At 64.5% G+C, this 15,893-nt stretch overlaps 4 protein-coding genes across 4 annotated transcripts; 1 reads left to right on the plus strand and 3 right to left on the minus strand.

Annotated features, from left to right (window-relative positions):
- Positions 1-663: 663 nt before the first annotated feature.
- MNEG_7015 (General transcription factor 3C polypeptide 5) lies at positions 664-2,772 on the minus strand (the record flags this gene model as incomplete). The annotated part of the gene is made up of 4 exons (XM_014044509.1): positions 664-739; positions 1,094-1,193; positions 1,524-1,925; positions 2,190-2,772. The coding sequence occupies 4 exons, from the start codon at positions 2,770-2,772 to the stop codon at positions 664-666; spliced, it is 1,161 nt and encodes a 386-aa protein (XP_013899963.1).
- A 2,980-nt stretch (positions 2,773-5,752) lies between these two features.
- On the minus strand, positions 5,753-7,456 carry MNEG_7016 (TPR repeat-containing protein; the record flags this gene model as incomplete). The annotated part of the gene is made up of 5 exons (XM_014044510.1): positions 5,753-6,038; positions 6,252-6,330; positions 6,627-6,684; positions 6,902-7,138; positions 7,433-7,456. The coding sequence occupies 5 exons, from the start codon at positions 7,454-7,456 to the stop codon at positions 5,753-5,755; spliced, it is 684 nt and encodes a 227-aa protein (XP_013899964.1).
- Positions 7,457-9,585: 2,129 nt separating this feature from the next.
- MNEG_7017 (hypothetical protein) lies at positions 9,586-12,633 on the plus strand (the record flags this gene model as incomplete). The annotated part of the gene is made up of 4 exons (XM_014044511.1): positions 9,586-9,684; positions 9,930-10,311; positions 10,774-12,195; positions 12,404-12,633. The coding sequence occupies 4 exons, from the start codon at positions 9,586-9,588 to the stop codon at positions 12,631-12,633; spliced, it is 2,133 nt and encodes a 710-aa protein (XP_013899965.1).
- A 1,595-nt stretch (positions 12,634-14,228) lies between these two features.
- MNEG_7018 (hypothetical protein) lies at positions 14,229-15,848 on the minus strand (the record flags this gene model as incomplete). Its single annotated transcript, XM_014044512.1, has 3 exons — positions 14,229-14,240; positions 14,723-14,952; positions 15,320-15,848. 3 exons carry the CDS (start codon positions 15,846-15,848, stop codon positions 14,229-14,231), a joined length of 771 nt encoding a protein of 256 aa, XP_013899966.1.
- Between the last annotated feature and the right edge of the window lie 45 nt (positions 15,849-15,893).

The raw sequence follows: 15,893 nt of genomic DNA on the forward strand, positions 1-15,893 counted from the left end.
GTCGACGTCCATCGGGGCCCGCCCAGCCCTCTGCGCTGATGCTGCCGCCGCTGCTCCTGCTACTCCTGCTGCTGCTGCTGCTGCTGCTGCCCCTGTTTGATCCGCGGCTGTCCCAGGCCGCTCTTCCTCCCCCTCCGCCCCCACCGCCACACGCCCGACCACCCGCGGCTGATACCCAGAAGCGATGAGCTCAGCAAACCGCGCCGCGACCGCGCGCGTCAGCTGCTGCAGCCCCGAGTGGGACAGCCAGCCGTGCGCCTCGGTCGCGCGCTCGGGCCACGGGATGCTGCCGAGAAGCTGCCGGGTCGCCTCGTCGTCGACGTCATCCAGGACCAGCTGGGTGGTGCGGCTAACGGGCACGGCGCGGAAGCTGCAATGAGGGAGTGGAGGGGTCAGGGCTTGATCGATCGTGGCGCGCCATTGCAAACTGAACGCCATTATTTTTTCAGCGGTGTGTCTCAGCTGCAGAGGAGGGATGTGTGGGTCCATCCTAATCACTGTGACTTACGCATGCGACATTTATATATGGGCTCGCACGCACATACGTACACACATTCTCTGTCCCATGCAAGCCCCCAAGCATGCACCCGACGTGCGCGCAAGCACATGCCAGGCGTCAACACGCACACAACAGCCGCAGCGGGGGCGGGGGGAAGGGAGCGCTCACGCGTGCAGGTCTTCATCGCTGGGGTGCGCCAGCCTGGCCCCCGCCGCGCGCGCCGCCTTTATGCGCTCGTGCCTGACAGAATGCGTTTGAATGCGGTTGAGCGGCGCAGCAGCAGACAAGGGCAGGGTTGGCGCGGGGCTGCAGCGCGTGGGGCGGCAGTACATGGGGCTGCGGCGCATAGGGCGACAGAATGGGGCCGCAGTATGTGTGGCCGCAGAACACGGTCGGCAGAATGTGTGGCAGCAGCACACGGAGTGGCAGTACATGTCTGCCGGCTCGCCGAGCCGATTGATTGACCGCGTTTGACTTTCCTTGGTATCGGCGCGCCGCGTCGGCCCGCCCTCTCCCCCCCCCTCCCCCCGCGCTGCTACCCGCTGCGCTGTGCTCCGTCTTCCCCAGCCCCGACGCGCCCCAGCGGCGGCCCACCATTCATTGGAACAGCGATATGACACGGCCTGGTAGCGGCGCGCGTCGCGGTCTGCGCGCGGGTCGTAGCCGCAGCGCACGTGCTGCTGCTTCCAGGGGCCTGTCAGACAGCAGGGGTGGCGGGCGAGGAAAAACAAACCCTTTGCACGCAGCCGAGGCGGGAGTCATGCACCCTGCGGCAGAGACCGGGCGGTGCTGCGGCAACGGCCGAGCAATCTGGGTGGCGCGGCTGATGCGGGACGGAGGCCGCGGCGAGCGACCAGCGCAGACGGGCGGCGTGGCGGATTGAGTAACGCGATGCAACGCACGGATTGCGCTCCAGGCTCAAGGCGCACGGCTGGGGCGGGCAAAACCGTCGGCGTGAGCGAGCGTCAAACCGTCCAGGGGCGGGAGTAAAAATGCTGCCTCGCGCCGGCGCAGGGCCCCCCACCTGTCTTGAACTGATAGCACAGCGCCGCCAGCGCCGCGTCAACATCGCCCCTGTCGGCCCCCTCTGGCAGCTGCCGAGCCAGCGCCGCCGCCGGCCAGACTGGCCGCATCCGGAGCGCCGCCTCGAGCGCCGACAGCAGCGCACGCGCCGCAGCGCGCCGCGGCGACGACGCGCCCTCCGCTCCCTCCTCCCCCTCCTCCCCCTCCTCCCCCTCCTCCTCCTGCTCGCCCTCTCCTGATGCAGAGCCCCGGCCGCCCGTCCGCCGCCGCGCCTTGGGGCTGGGGCGCTCCAGGGAGGCGAAGGGCGGCGGCAGCTGCAGCGGCTGGGGGGTCTCGGGGTCGTAAAAGCTGATGACGCGCAGCGCGCCCTCACCGCCGCCGACGGGTGCGTCTGCGTAGGACGCTACGCGGGGGCGCGGGCGGGGCGTGTGTGTGGGAGGAGGGCGCGAGCATGTTTGCCTTACACGGTGCGCACTGAGCTGGAGGCGCGGCGTTGCGTGCCCGTGTGCCCTTCGCGAACGCAGCAGGAGCAGGGGCCGGTTCGCGAGGCCTGCTGTTTGGGCCTGCGCCGATGCATCCGCTAGAGGCAGCCCCCAAATTGTGGACGCGGTGACACGCATTCACGCCTCAAAGTCCCTGCGCCGCCCCCGAATCCGTCGAAACGCACCCTCTGCGCCGCCGTCCCCAAACGCGAAATCAAGGGGCATGTCCGCCCGCGAGAACAGCGGCGGCACCAGCAGCAGCGGCTGCGGCGTCTTGTACACCTCTGCGCTCTCGGGCCGGTTCTTCTCCGGCAGGGACGAGAAGCTGCGGGAAGCTGCCTTGGGGTCAACCGGCAGGTACTGGAAGTCGGCCAGGCCCCTGAAGCGGTAGGACCAGCGCACAGCCGCTGCCACCGTCACCTCCACATCGCCGTGTGCATCGCCGTCCAAACTGCTGCTGCGCGGGCGCGAGACGCGCAAGAGCAGCGCGCGCGTGCCGTGCCGCTCGGCGAAGATGGGGTGGCACAGGGGGTCGTGCGGGCGCAGCCACAGCTTCAGCTCCGTGCTTTGTGTTCCGAGGGCAGCTGAGACCTCGTCGGATCCGCCCAGAGCGGCTATGGCGCGGTCGGGGTTGCGGATGTAGCCAGGGAACTCTATGGCGACCGCCTCGAGCTGCGGGATGCGCAATGAGTCGACGCAGCTGCTGCCCGAAGCGTCCGGGCGGGCTTCAGCTGCGCCCGCAGATCCCGGTTCCTCATCCACGTCCATAGAGATTGTGCGATAAACTTCTTCAGAAGGATTAAGACCTTGACACACGTGCGTAAGTGATCTGAGCGCGCAGATCAAGGCGCATGTATGTATCTTGTGACGTTGTACGTATGTGTGGGATGGATGACATTCAAGCACCGTGTCTACCACCGTGACTCTGCCACAATCATGCAATGGTGCCCTTCCTCGTTGTTGCACAGCACAACGCCAGCAAGCACGCCCGCGCCAACAGCACGCCCCTCACTGTATCACGCTGGCAATCTAAAGCCGCATTGTGTGACCATTGTTGCGCCACACACTGCTGAATGCCATGGACCTGGCGGCGTACGTTTGACCGAGGGCCGAAGGCTGCTGATTCGGCATGCCCTGCTTGCGTGCGGCGGCCAACGGGTGCCTCACAACACGCTGCAAGCGTGCTTAGCGTGGACAGCGCAAAGTTTATGTTCAACCGCCTGGCGTTGTCCCTTTGGTTCAGCGCTGGGGCTTTCTGCTCTGCAGACCTTGACATGCAAGTGGCCCTGCTCAGGGGCAGGGTCGGCCGTGAAGGCACAGGGGTGACATGTGCTCAAGGACCTTGGCAGCTGTTCGTGTTTTGTTTGTGCATATCTCCCCATCCCTTGTGTGTACGCTGAGAATCAAATAGCTTATTAGTGCATAATGCTGCGGTTATCACAGGCAGTTGGTCCTTGACTGCCAAACCTTCGGTGGAGGCGCTGAAGAGGGCAGGGGTCCAAGATGTGACCATGCGACAGCCAGGGTGGAGTCGCTCGTCCTTGCTTTACATTGCACGGCCCAAATAGTAGCGATTGCAGCTAGCAGGACACAGCAAATTTTCGGGAAGTTGATGAGCAAGTTTGTGGAATGAACACAGGGTGGCAAACAAGGTTAAAGGGCAGTCAATTGGACAGGGTGGCGTGGGGTGTTTGTCAAGTGCCTAGGCACGAATCCTGGATACCGCAGAATAGTTACACAAAGGTAGATTTGAGGAAGGCACAGGGCCACTCTACAGACTGTGTGCATCCAGCTATTTACGGGAAACTACAAAAAAATCATGAAAGACCTTGATGCATGCCCCCACCCATCATGAACACATTTATTGAGTGTTCGTTTCAGTAGCATTCTCATTCGTGCAAGGCACCCGTCCAAAATAAATGAACGCTCCTGACAGCAAGTAAGCAAGCGGCGCAATCCTCTGCAAGGCGACAGATCCAGCTGGCAGAAGCTGCGGCCGCATTGTGGGGACCTATGCTACCAGGACGCACGCTGGGCGCCGAGCCAAGTAGTTAGCAGCTGCCAGCGCCCCCCGCGTGTCAGGCAATCAGGCCGTGAAGGCGGTAAACCCGCCCTTGGGTTGCACCGGCCCACTGGAGCGCTTCAGGTAGCCACACCCGCCATTGTCCATCACATATGCAGCGCACCCAGGGGTGCCGTTGCATGCCGATTCGACAGCGGCGCGCGGGCCACACACCCGGCAGAAGGGCGATCCCTGGGCGCAGGGAAGGTCATTGCCAGGGATGTGGCTGCCGTCCGACCGCCGGAACTGCCGCCCCGCCCGCTGCTGCTGCTGCTGCTGCCCCCCGCCGCTGCCGCCCTGGCGGATGAAACTGTAAAAGCCGCTCTTGGCAGCCAGCGGGCCCGCCGCGCGCTTCAAGTAGCCGCACTCGACGCTCTCCATATCATAAGCAACGCACTGGACGTTCCTGTTGCACGCCGCCTCCACGCTGTCCTGCCCGCCGCAGATTCTGCACCAGGGGGCGGCCGCCCCGTTCCACTGCCGCTGGCCGCAGGCGATGTCGTTCCCAGGGTTGTGGTGGCCCGCAACTGCGCGGTACGCGCCGCTGCCCCTGAAGCTGCCGCCACTACCACCGCCGCCGCTGCCGTCGCCGACCATCTGCATTTGCACCTGCAAGTTCATCTGTCCTCCGCTGGGCAGCTTCACAGCCCCCTGCATCTGCACCTGCCCTACGTCTTGGGCGGCGGCGGCGGCGGCAGCCGCGGCGAGTAGGCTGCGGTTCGGGCGTGAAGCCAGCGCGCTGCCGGCGCAGAGAGCGCATAGGACTGTGTGAGTGAGGGGACGGGGTAGAAGAGTGGAGGCCGGTTAGTACACGGGTAGTGACTGTAGAGCAAGCAGTACAGCTGCGCTTGAGGGCTACGTAGCAGCAGCTGTGTCTGGAAATTAGAGCTGCTTCGGCACGTGCCAGCTCGAGCAGGAAAAGCTCTCAAACAAGTGTGGATGCACCACACTGGACACTGTCAACTTCCTGCATGGCACATGATACTGCATGGTACCCACCTAGAGCCGCGAGGCCACGGCGATACATCTTTGCTGCTCTTCCTCGAGAGTCGATCGCACGGAATGGGGTGCCGTCTTTGGTGGATCGATGCGATGCAGCAGGCCAGCAAAGGCAGAGTACCGTACAGTGGAATTCAAAAGATGCGAAGAAGAGAACGTAAAATTTGCGTGACACTCTGCAATTTTTTGCGTCGCACTCTCACAAGTAGGCCGACCTACCCGCAGGGTTGGCCAGACCGCGGCTGCCGGGCAGCTCGAGCTCAGCTGTGCGGTGACGCCGGCGCCGGGTGACGTGAAGCTGCGTGGTGTGTGTGTCACACCAACCACTTTAGGACTTGGCTTTCGTGTCCCGCACCGCCTTGCTCCGCCAGTACTGCCAGCTGTTATTTATAGCCGTCTGCTGGGCGGCTGTGAACCGCAAACAGATTTCTCCCCAAGCCTCACCACCTGGTTGCGGCCGAGCTCAATTTTTGGGCGCATTGGACAAAGCCCCGCGGCCGAACGACTTGGACTTGACTTCAACTCATGTGCAGAACGCAAGACACACGTGGCTCTCATGGGCAGGCTGCCTGGCCCATGGCGCTGGCACGAACAAGTGTCAACAGCAAATGGGCACAAGGAGTTGGTCAGCTGCAATCCTACAAGGATGGTTGACCTCGTGGCCCAGGGCCCCTCCAAGGGGGGCCCTCACCCCGCCCGCGCCGCCTCGAAGACATACTCGTGCCTCTGGCCGTCATAACCCTCTGCGCTCCCGCGATCGCTGAGCAGCAGGAACGCGCCCAGCGCCGCCGTCGCGCGCGGCGGCCAGCGGTTGCGCACGCGCGCCACGGCAGAGGCGCGGCCGTACAGCGCGGAGCCGAGGCCGCCGTTAGCCTGCTGCAGCGCCTCCCACTCGCCCTCCGCCGCGGCAGGCTCGCCGCCGGCCCATAGGAAGGCGACCAGCGCCGCCCTCATGTCCAAAAACGAGGGGTCCCTGCGCACCAAGAGGGGTTGAGAGGGGGTGTACCGTAAACAGACAGCTGGCAAGGATGGTTGCCTTTATTGAAGACTGATGCTAACAATGCCGGCTGCTGCTATTGGCATGATTGCAATATAAGATCCCTCCAGCTGATGCAGCTGCTGCCTCCTGTGCTGGCACTTTCACTGCATGTTACCCATGGCCACACGCGAGGGGCGGGCTGCGCACCTTCTGAGCAGCTGTCGCGCCTCCCGCACCGCCAGCTGCTGCCTGCCGGTCTCGAAGGCGGCCAGGGCGTAGTTTGCGGCTGCGACGACCACACGTGCGTGGTGGGCAAAAGGTGTGGGAGGTCAAGGGCGATGGCCGGGCAGCAGCGAGCATCAATCACCCTGCTGCCAGGGCCATGCGCTGGGACCTGGCGCGTGGCACACCGAGTGCTTGACCAGGGGTGACTCCAGCACAAGCCGCAGGGCCTGTCTTCTGACGCCACCTGGGGGAACACAAGGCGCGGCCGCCCGGGGCGCTAGCAAATGGCGTCGGCTCCGCCTCCTCTGTACACTCCCCGCGCTGCCCAGCCACCCGCGCGCCCCCGCCGCCGCTCACCGGCGATCGACTCCATTTCAGGGTCCTCCGCCGCCATGCGGTAGTGCTGCATGGCATCCTGCGATTAACATGGTTGAGGCATGCATGTGTGCACGCACGATAAGGGGTGCAGTGCGGTTGACGCCATGCAAGGCAGGGTTGAGAGCAGCACTGCCAAGCATGTGGAACCCTCACAGTACACCAGCCAACCACCTTGAGCTTGCCGCGTCTGGGGCGGCCGGCCGGCTGTCACCAATACGACCCGGGCGAACTCGAGGGGCCGGGCGGCACCTCACCTCCCAGCGCCCCAGCGCGCCCTCAGAATTGGCGAGCTGATTCAGCAGCAGCGCGCTCACGCCGTCGGCGACGTTGTCGCCGCCGAACGCGCGCGTCTCCAGCTGCAGGGCGTACGACAGGTCGTCGTAGGCGTCCCGCCAGCGCCCCGCCTGCAGGCGCGCGGTGCCGCGGTTGCTCCACGCGGCGGCGTTCTCTGGGGCGAGCTCGACTGCGCGGGTCCAGGCGCGCTCCATTGCCTGAGGGGGGAGAAGTCCGCGGGAAGAGCAGGTTGCGGGTGTGCATGGATGTGGGATCCTTGCTTCCAGCGATGGGCGACTGAATGGATTGGTCTGCTGCCTCGCTGCTGATTGAGACACGGCATGCAACGGCTGCACCAGCCGACAGTATGCAACCAACCCCAGCTGCCTGGCATTGTACAAGCGTCAGGATTTGCGCCTCAAAAGGTTTCACATCTCAAACCGCCCGTTATACTTTGAACACACCCAGTCGCGTCTACAGGGACCCCACACCGCAGCCCAGCGCCCCCACACCTCAAAGTCCCCCTGGGCCGCCATGGCATCCCTGAAGGCCTGAATTACTTTTTGATCCACCGAAGCGCGCGCACTTGCGGCAGGCGCTGGAACGACCATGATAGCGGCGGCCGCTGCTGTGGCCATCGGCAGCAACACCAGTCCTCGCCGCGTCATGTCACAGCCACTGCCGCTATTAGTACTTCTGCTGCTGCTTCGGCTAGGTGGTAAACAGACAATGCTGGTACTGCATTCACGCTCCTCCGTTTCTGCCGCAATCCTGCTACAAATTGGCATCCTCCTAGCACGGCCTCCCCGTAGCAGCCAGGCGGTAACACCCGGCGACGCTGCGGCGGACCAGGCTGGCCGGTAGCAAGTCGGCATCATCAAATACTGTACACCAATGTGAAGTTTCAATCTCTACTGTAAAGAATGAAGCTTGAGCGGAGATGGCAACTTCGGTGTATAGATCGATCTACAGGTTTTCGGGTCGTGAGCACGCGCCATTATGATAGAAGATTAGTTCAATAAACACAAGTACGTCCTTACAGCTTCGCTGCCTCCCCAAGAAAATGGAGGAGCGCAACGGAGAATCTGACTGCACCACGCAAGAGGCCTGCCCACGTTTCATCCCTCATGCCACTGATGAGGCGCTGCACAACCTCAGTCATGTTGCTCCTTGGACCGTCTAGGGACGCATGCAAAGACAGGCAAAGCGCCCAAGCCAATACAGTGCTCCATGCAGAGCAACCCGCACTCGTGGCCGTAGTCAAGCAAGCGGTCAAGGGCAGGACTGAAGGGGAAGCCCTTTCACTGGGCAGGTCCACATTCAAGATTGTAGCTGCATGCACGCAACCCGCTTCCATGAACGCGGCCAATCTGTGGACTTTGCATGCAAGGGCTCTCGTCCCTTGATTTCAGTTGCACTGTAGGCGCATGAGCATGGGCAAGCCTTTGACCCCCCCCCTCTTTCCACAGGGAGTGGGAGGCCTCCTGCGCTAGCAAGCATTTGTAAACCTGATGATGCTGCGCGCCAGTCCCATGCGATTGCACGCATGCAACGCCAACCGCATCCCTGGCCTCCAACAGCACGGGCAGGTTCTTCGTAGCATGCCAAGGGGCACCGAGGGCGCTGCCTGCCACTCGCCACCGGACATGCTGAAGCCTGATTGAACAATCACATTCATCTTGTTGCTGCGATGTACGTGATTAAGACACCCTTGTCAGAGATCGCTCTCTCCCGCGTCCCGCCCAACCTGGCCGGGACGTGTTGGGTTCCGCACAGTGCAAGTTGACCGCAAGGAGCACACATTGTTAATAGGGTGCTTGCCGGTGCACAGCAATAACCACTGAGAGGCAACTGTGCATGATCCAAGTGCGGGCTGCGCCGAGTTTATGATAGGCTGCCCCGCTGCACGGCGTCTAGGTGCACTTTCAGACACGAGCGGGCGAAGTCGCAGACATAAAAGGGAAGAGCTAGCAGCAATCAAGCCATTGTCAGCAGCGGCAGAGCAGTCGGCACAGCGAGGAGGACAGTCCGGGACTCACGCGTCAAGGTGCGCTGATCCAGCATGATACACTTCAGCGCGCACAGCCGCAGCAGCGTTGTGAGCGGCTAGCATGCGGTGGCGCGCATGCGCAGGGTGCGTGGGGTCTCACCTGCCGTCAGGTTCATGAAAGGCGGCACCAGCAACTGGTGTGCTTCCTGCCCCAAGCTGTCAGTTGCAAAGCAGCACCGCCCATGCAACATGCAGATCGCAGCCCAAGCATTGCGGCCATTGTGTTCCATATTGATGCATCAAATGTTCCTTGTCGCCATTGATTTGCAACCATGATCTCAGGCGGCATGCTGAGCGCATCGCGGTCGCCCCTGGAGGGGGATTGCCCATCAGCCGAAGCGCAATTGGCTGTGCGTGACCAGGCGCCACATCAGCAGCCGCAGAAGCCACACCAGAAGGCCCAGCAGCACGAACCGGCGCAGGAGGTCAAGCATGAGAAGCAGGACCAAGATCAGGCGGAATCTGATAAGGCGCAAGGACAGCAGCAGGCAGAGACGCCCTTCCAGGATCAGGATTGCTCGCCGCTGCCGAGAACTCGGAGGCAGCAGCAGCAGCAGCAGCAGCAGCAGCAGCAACAGGAAGCACGCCAGCAGAGGGGGAAGCGTGGCGCGCCAGATGTCCTGCGCAGCCGCGGCGCAGCGGCCCACGACCAGCGGGAAGAAGCGCCGCTGCGGTGTGCCGCGTGTGGCGCGAGCCTGGTCGCTGAAGGCGCCGGTGAGCGCAGGAGCAAGCGCAGACGCTTGTGCACGGGCTGCGGCTGCGACAGGGACCTGGCCAAGGCGCTTGCTGCCAGCGGGCCTTTGAGGGGCCTCGGCGCTGCTCAGCAAAGCCCGCAGTCCGCGCGGCCCACTGGGCACGGCTCGAGCGCGGTGCCGGCAGCCGCAGCAGGCGCAGGAGGCACTCCACGCGGCGGCAGCGCGCCGCGTGCCCATGCTGGAGCCACGGGGGCCACGCGCCAGGGCGAAGCCGACCAGCAGCAGCAGCAGCAGCAGCAGCCGGATTGGGCCCCTCTGTCGCCCGACGGCCGGCCGTGGGCCCTACTTCGCAACCCCTCGCCCCTGCCGCTCGCGCCCTGCGCGGCCGCCGGCCTGCACCTTGAGTCCCTCCCCCTCGACGCCCCGCTCCCCATCTGGGTCCGCCTCGCGGCGATCGACGCCCCCGCGGCGCTCACGCTGCGCGCGCTGCGGCCGCCGGCGCTGCTCGCGCTCAACCTGGCGCGCTGCGGGGGGCGGTACAGCCTCTACACAGTCAGCGGCGAGGCCTCGGTCGAGAACGCCGCGCTGCGCGGGTTGCGCGCCGCTGGCAGCATGCTAGCCGGCGCGAGGTGGGCGGCGGCGCCAGGTGGGCTCCTGGAGATCGCCGTGGTGGGTGGAGCTGGGGCCGCGATGGCCGCTGCTAAGCAGCAGCAGCAGCAGCAGCAGCAGCGGCAGCGGCACCAGCAGCAGCAGCGGCACCAGCAAGTGCCGCATGAGACACCAGCCACAGCAAGGCAGCGGCACCCCCTGAATGATGCGGCTGCAGCCGACGCAGCCAAAGGTGCGTGCTGCATCACCTGCGGTGCCCTCGCCCCTGGGGCCACTGGGCAGCGCAGGAGGACGCGCCAGCGTGTATGCAGCAGCTGCAATGCAGTCAAGGGGCACTTGAGCGCACCCAGCACCTTCAGCAAGGAGCCTCAACAGAACGCCACAACAAGGAAGGCATCGCCGGCGCCCGAGCTGCCTCCACTGCCTCCACTGCCGCTGCCGACGACGCTGCCCCCTTCCACTGGGCAAGTGCTCGCAGCCACAGGGTTGCATGTCGTAGATCCACGGCGGCGGCGGCAGCAGGAACAGCAGGAGCAGGAGCAGCAGCGGGGCCGGCAGGAGCAGGAGCAGGTGCGAGAGCAGGAGCAGGAGCAGGAGCAGCGGCAGCAGGAGCAGGAGCAGGAGCAGGAGCAGGAGCAGGAGCAGGAGCAGGAGCAGGAGCAGGAGCACAAGCAGCAGCTGCACCATCAGCGTTCGGCGGCCTGGATCCCCCTGGCTGTCAATGCAAAGCCTCGCCCCATCCCTGGAACCTTGGGCAGAGTGAACGGCACCACATTCTTGAGCCTGTCCAAAGATGTTGCCAGGAAGCTTCTGTCCAGCAGTGCGATACCGCTGCCGGCACCGCTGCGGGTGCAGGTGCGGTTTGTGGCGTTGGATGCTGCGGCTGAGGCCGCGCTGCGCACAGCGGCGCCGGCCGCGCCCGCGGCGATGGCGTCACTCCGCCGCAACACGCGGGGCCAGTGCGGCGTGTCCTTTGACGAGAGCCTAATGAGTTTGGGCCGCATCACGGGGCCGCTGCGGGACGCGGGCTGCGAGCTGGCGGGCGCACGGTTGGCCGGCGCGGCGGAGGCCAGAACCCTGGAGTTTGGCCTGTCCTGCCCGGGTCGCGCGCCGCCAGCGGAGGACGCAGCGACGTCGGCGGGGGCCGGGCAGGCGGGCGTGGCCGGCGGCGGCCTCGCGCAGGTGCAGGGCCCAGGGGGCTTGAGGGAGGGGATGGTCGTGGAGGAGGAGGAGGGGGAGGAGCAGCAGCAGGTGGAGGCGGCCGCGGCTCACGATGAGGAAGGCGAGGACGCAGAGGGTGAGGTGGTCCAGGCGAGGGAGGGCTGCCGTGCAGATGGACAGCAGGAGGGGTGCGACGGCGGCGGGCCGCAGCCGCCACGCCCCTCACAGGCCGCCGGGCCCCAGGTCGGCCCCAGCAGCGGCGCCGAGGCCGGCCGTGGGGGCCCTCGTGAGCCCGGCGGGCAGCGTTGGGACGGTGCGGCATGGGAGCAACCATCAGATGGCGACAGGGGAGGCTGCGAGATGCTCACGCCACAGTCGCCGCGGCCAGGCCATAACTACCCAGGAGGCCTGCCAGCCGCCCTGGCGGCGGAGCGGCGGCTGTCGGCCGTACACCAGGCGCCGCCGGAGCAGGAGGCGGCAGGGTCGACGCGGCAGCGGGCGTCGCCCGGCGACGCCGGCGGCAGTGGCGGCAGGGGTGGCAGTGGTGGCAGTGGCAGCGGTGATGGCGGTGGAGGAGGGCCCCCTGAGCTGGCGCAGAAACCAACAGGGGCGGCCAGCAGCCGGGAGCTGGTAGGGGCCGACCTTGTCGGCAGCAACGCCGATGGCAACGGCGACGCGGGGGCGCGGCTGGTGGCGTTGGGGGTGCGCGACATTGCGCCGCCGCTCTGGGACGATGGCGCCCGCTGGGAGGAGGCCGCATGTGAGTGGCATGGACAGGGCGGGATGTCTGGTGGGCGGTGGTCCACGTATGCTGCCAGCATTGCTATCTGCAGCGCACGAAACACACACTGGCACTGCTTGTGCGATCATGGCCTTACATGCCAGCCAGTCAATGACGCACCCATGAGCAGCCGCCTCGCGTGCGCCAGACTTTGAGCGCCTCCACGTCCTGCTCCCGCCCCTGGCAGACGCGGCCTTTGATGAGGTGGAGGCTGTGGCAGGGGCCCTCGGCCTGAAGGGGCAGAGGCTCTACGCCGTCTGCCGCGCGGTCGAGGCGGCGACTGCGTCTCAGGAGGGGCGGCGCCGCTTTTTGAGGATGACCTACCGGCGGCTGTGCCGCGCGTGCCGCGACGGGGACGCGGCCACGGCTGCGCGGTGGATGGAGGAGCTGCTGGCAGACGGTGGCGGGGCCTCTTAACGCCGGAGGGCCTTTTGGGTGGCGCAGCGCGCGGCAGCCCTGTGTGCGGATATTGAACAGCTGTAGCTGCAAAAATCTGTGCTTGTGCTCTGGTACTCAGCGCGTCTTTGCATGGTATACGTCCTGTGCATTCCTCACTGCAACCGTTCCCGTGGCTGGCCGCTACGTTTGTGCAAGCTGACAGCACTGCTAGGGCAGCCACTTACAATGAGAGCGGCCACAGAGCAGGAGCACAACGCTTCGGCCCAAAAACCAGTGTGATTGCTGCAGGCCCACAAAACAAGTTGGTGGTACCTAAAAAGGTGAACAGAAGTGTCCGGGGAAAGGTTGGAAGTCCAACAGGCAGGTGACGGCGAACGCGTGGCAAGCGGCTGACATCAACACGCCGCGATTAACTCTTGCTGGTCAAAAAGACACCACTCACTGAAAACTGGTTGCGCTGTAATCCTCTGAAGTGGCTAGTTGAGGGGGACCCGCCAATCCCTGCAGCCTTGCCAAGCTTGATCCCCGCTGGGGCATTGCAGGTGTCCAGCGCCCTTGCACTGTTTACATCCACTCAGACGTCCTCTTGCAAATAAACACAGTTGCCAGCATCAACACTCCATTGATCCACCAGGCATTGCAGAGCAATGGTGGGCAATGCGCCACAGCAAAGGGGAAACGCCCATCCTCAGCAGACAGAACCGGCGCCAGCCCAGCCCTGGCCCATGCACGGCTCAGACGCGGAGCAGAGGCGCAACACTCTCCGGCGGCTGCGTGCCTGAGCAGCACGCCTGCCCCTGATAAATATCACCAGTGGAGCGCACGCGTGACAGCCGCCAGGTGTCGCTGCTGTAGGGAGGTGTGTGGCAACACAAGGTCAACTGCATGGGCGAAAACCGCAGCCTCGTTTCAATACGCAGGAAGGAGGTGGGAGGACCGATGATGAGAAGGTGAGGCTGTGTATGTTCACTATCACCGTGGAGTGCTGTGCGCACACGTCAGTGCGGGGAAAGGGGGTGCTGCAGAGCACCACCAACGGCCAGGTGAGTGTGTATGCTCCAATATGAAAAACATGTTTGGCAAATTCACGATGTTGCTAGTGGGATCCGGCAGACGTACCAATCGGCACAAACGCTCCTGCGTGAACAAGGAGGTGCAACGTCAGACTCAAAACGATTTCGCTGTGAAGAAGCTGCCACCTCGGGGGAACCAGGTGCGGGCGATGCGTGCGCCACTGCAGCTAACCAAAAGCAAATGCAATTGTAAGGCTCAAGGTGATGCGCGCACCCTGATGGTGCGGCCCAGAACGCATGCCAACACGGCAAGCAAGGCGCGCCATGCAAAGCCGCCAGCACCACCCATGGCAAGATGGTTTGGGTCCTTTGAACCCACAAGCCGCCTTTGATCTTGGTAGTCTCTATTGCCGTCGTCGTCAGTACAGGTGCAAGGCCAACCATCCAAAGGACGCAGCGTGTCGGCTAGAACTTCAAAGGGATGGTGTCTGAATGTTGTCGGAGCGTGCGGCCGCTCCGGTGGGCGAGGCCTCCACGGGCAGCCGCTGCTCAAGCGAATATTTCTGGCAGGGACAGTGTCATGGCGGGGGAGGCGCAGGCTCAGAACATCGCCTGCAAATGCAAGGCAACTTGCAGGTGATGCCGTAACTGAGCAATGATGCCGCTGCGAGCCAGTGCAATGAGACTCACCTCCAGTCACCGAGACGAAGACCCCCGCATTGTTGTCACCACACTGAACGCAGTTTGGCAGCGACGTGTTGTACTACAGAGGCAGAGGCGGAGCGACATCAGGGAGTATGAAGGGCATCAGGCGGGCTCAAATACGAAGCAATTATTGCTTCTTTTGCTTGATTTGCTGCAGCGCGCCCTGCAAGAGCCAAATAGCCTTCCAGCCCCTGGAATAGCAGGCAGTGCTCAAGCATCGTGCACCGCAGGCATGCCACTAGCCCCAAAGACAAGGAGGACTGCAGTCTGATGTCACAAGCGCATACAAGGCAAATATTCCTAAAAGACGGCCCCACATATGCGTATCAACCAGGCCAGACTCCCACAACAAAGTGCACTAGGCACAACACCCTACAAAACACCCTCACCAGGCCAAAGTTCCAGCTGAATGCCCACACGACTGCACCGTACAGCCGCCGCTTGCCGCCCGCCAGCTCGACCGTGTCCGACGCGCTGATGCGGCCCCAGGACAGCGGCGGCTCCTTGCCGTCCAGCACGGGGTTTAGGTGGATGCCGCCCTGGGAGTTGCGGCGGATGAGCATGGCCTGGCCCTCTCCCAGGCCCGTGTCGCTGAGGTCGAGCCCGTACGTCATCACGCCTGGGGGATGACGCGCGGGGGAGGGCGGGGGGCGTCAAGGAGAGGGGACCGGCTTCAAAGTGCGTCGCGCGGGCTCTGGCGCGTGGCGCTTGCTTGGGGCAGAGGGAGAGGAATTTGAACTGCGGGGTCGAGCCATATGTGCGGTTGAGCTTTGCACTGCAGTGAGGGGGCCGGCCAAGGACGACCTTAGCCCCGGAGCAAAATTCTGCGCTGCGGCTGGACCGGGTTTTGCAATGGGCAGGGCGCCCTGCACCTCTGAAACTGCGAGGGGCCTAGCTATTCGCACGCCAGGCCCTGCGCCGGCGCCCCTGCGGCAGCCCCCCTCGTGGGCACGAGGCCCCCATGGTGGGCGCGCACACACACACACCTGGAAACTGCCAGATGGCCTGCCCGTCGAGCGCGACAACCCCTGCCACGTCGTCAAACGCGTTGCTCGCGTAGGAGAACTGGAACAGCGCCGAGCCGTTGGAGTTGATGGCCACGGTGGGGAACGCCATGCTGATCTGGGAGTGGTAGATCACGCCCTGCTGGTTCAGCGACGGCCCGAACAGCGGCGAGCTCGGGTCTCCGGTGAGCAGGTTGGCCACCTGGCCGTACCAGATCGCCGGCACGCACGTGCTCGTGTTCGTCGGCCCCGACGCCTGGCAGGCCGTCCCGCTGACCGCGCGGGTTGTGATCCACATGACAGTGTCGATGCCGACCCCATGAAGGGCGGCGGAGTACACGTGGGTCCACAGGCCGCTGTACAGGGCGGGGCCGCTGTCCTCAACGGGCAGGTCGTCGACGCTGGCGGCCTGCTGCTGGGCCACGTAGAAGCCGGGCGCGGGCGGCTTGGGGTCGGAGGCGTCGCGGTAGTACCTTTGGGGGGTGGGAGGGGTTGCGTATCCATAAGGCATGGTGGTGAGGGGAAGGGGGAGGGCCGTGGCGGGGCAGGACAGGTG

The sequence above is a fragment of the Monoraphidium neglectum genome, assembly GCF_000611645.1.
Source record: "Monoraphidium neglectum strain SAG 48.87 unplaced genomic scaffold scaffold01204, whole genome shotgun sequence".
Classification (NCBI taxonomy): domain Eukaryota; kingdom Viridiplantae; phylum Chlorophyta; class Chlorophyceae; order Sphaeropleales; family Selenastraceae; genus Monoraphidium; species Monoraphidium neglectum.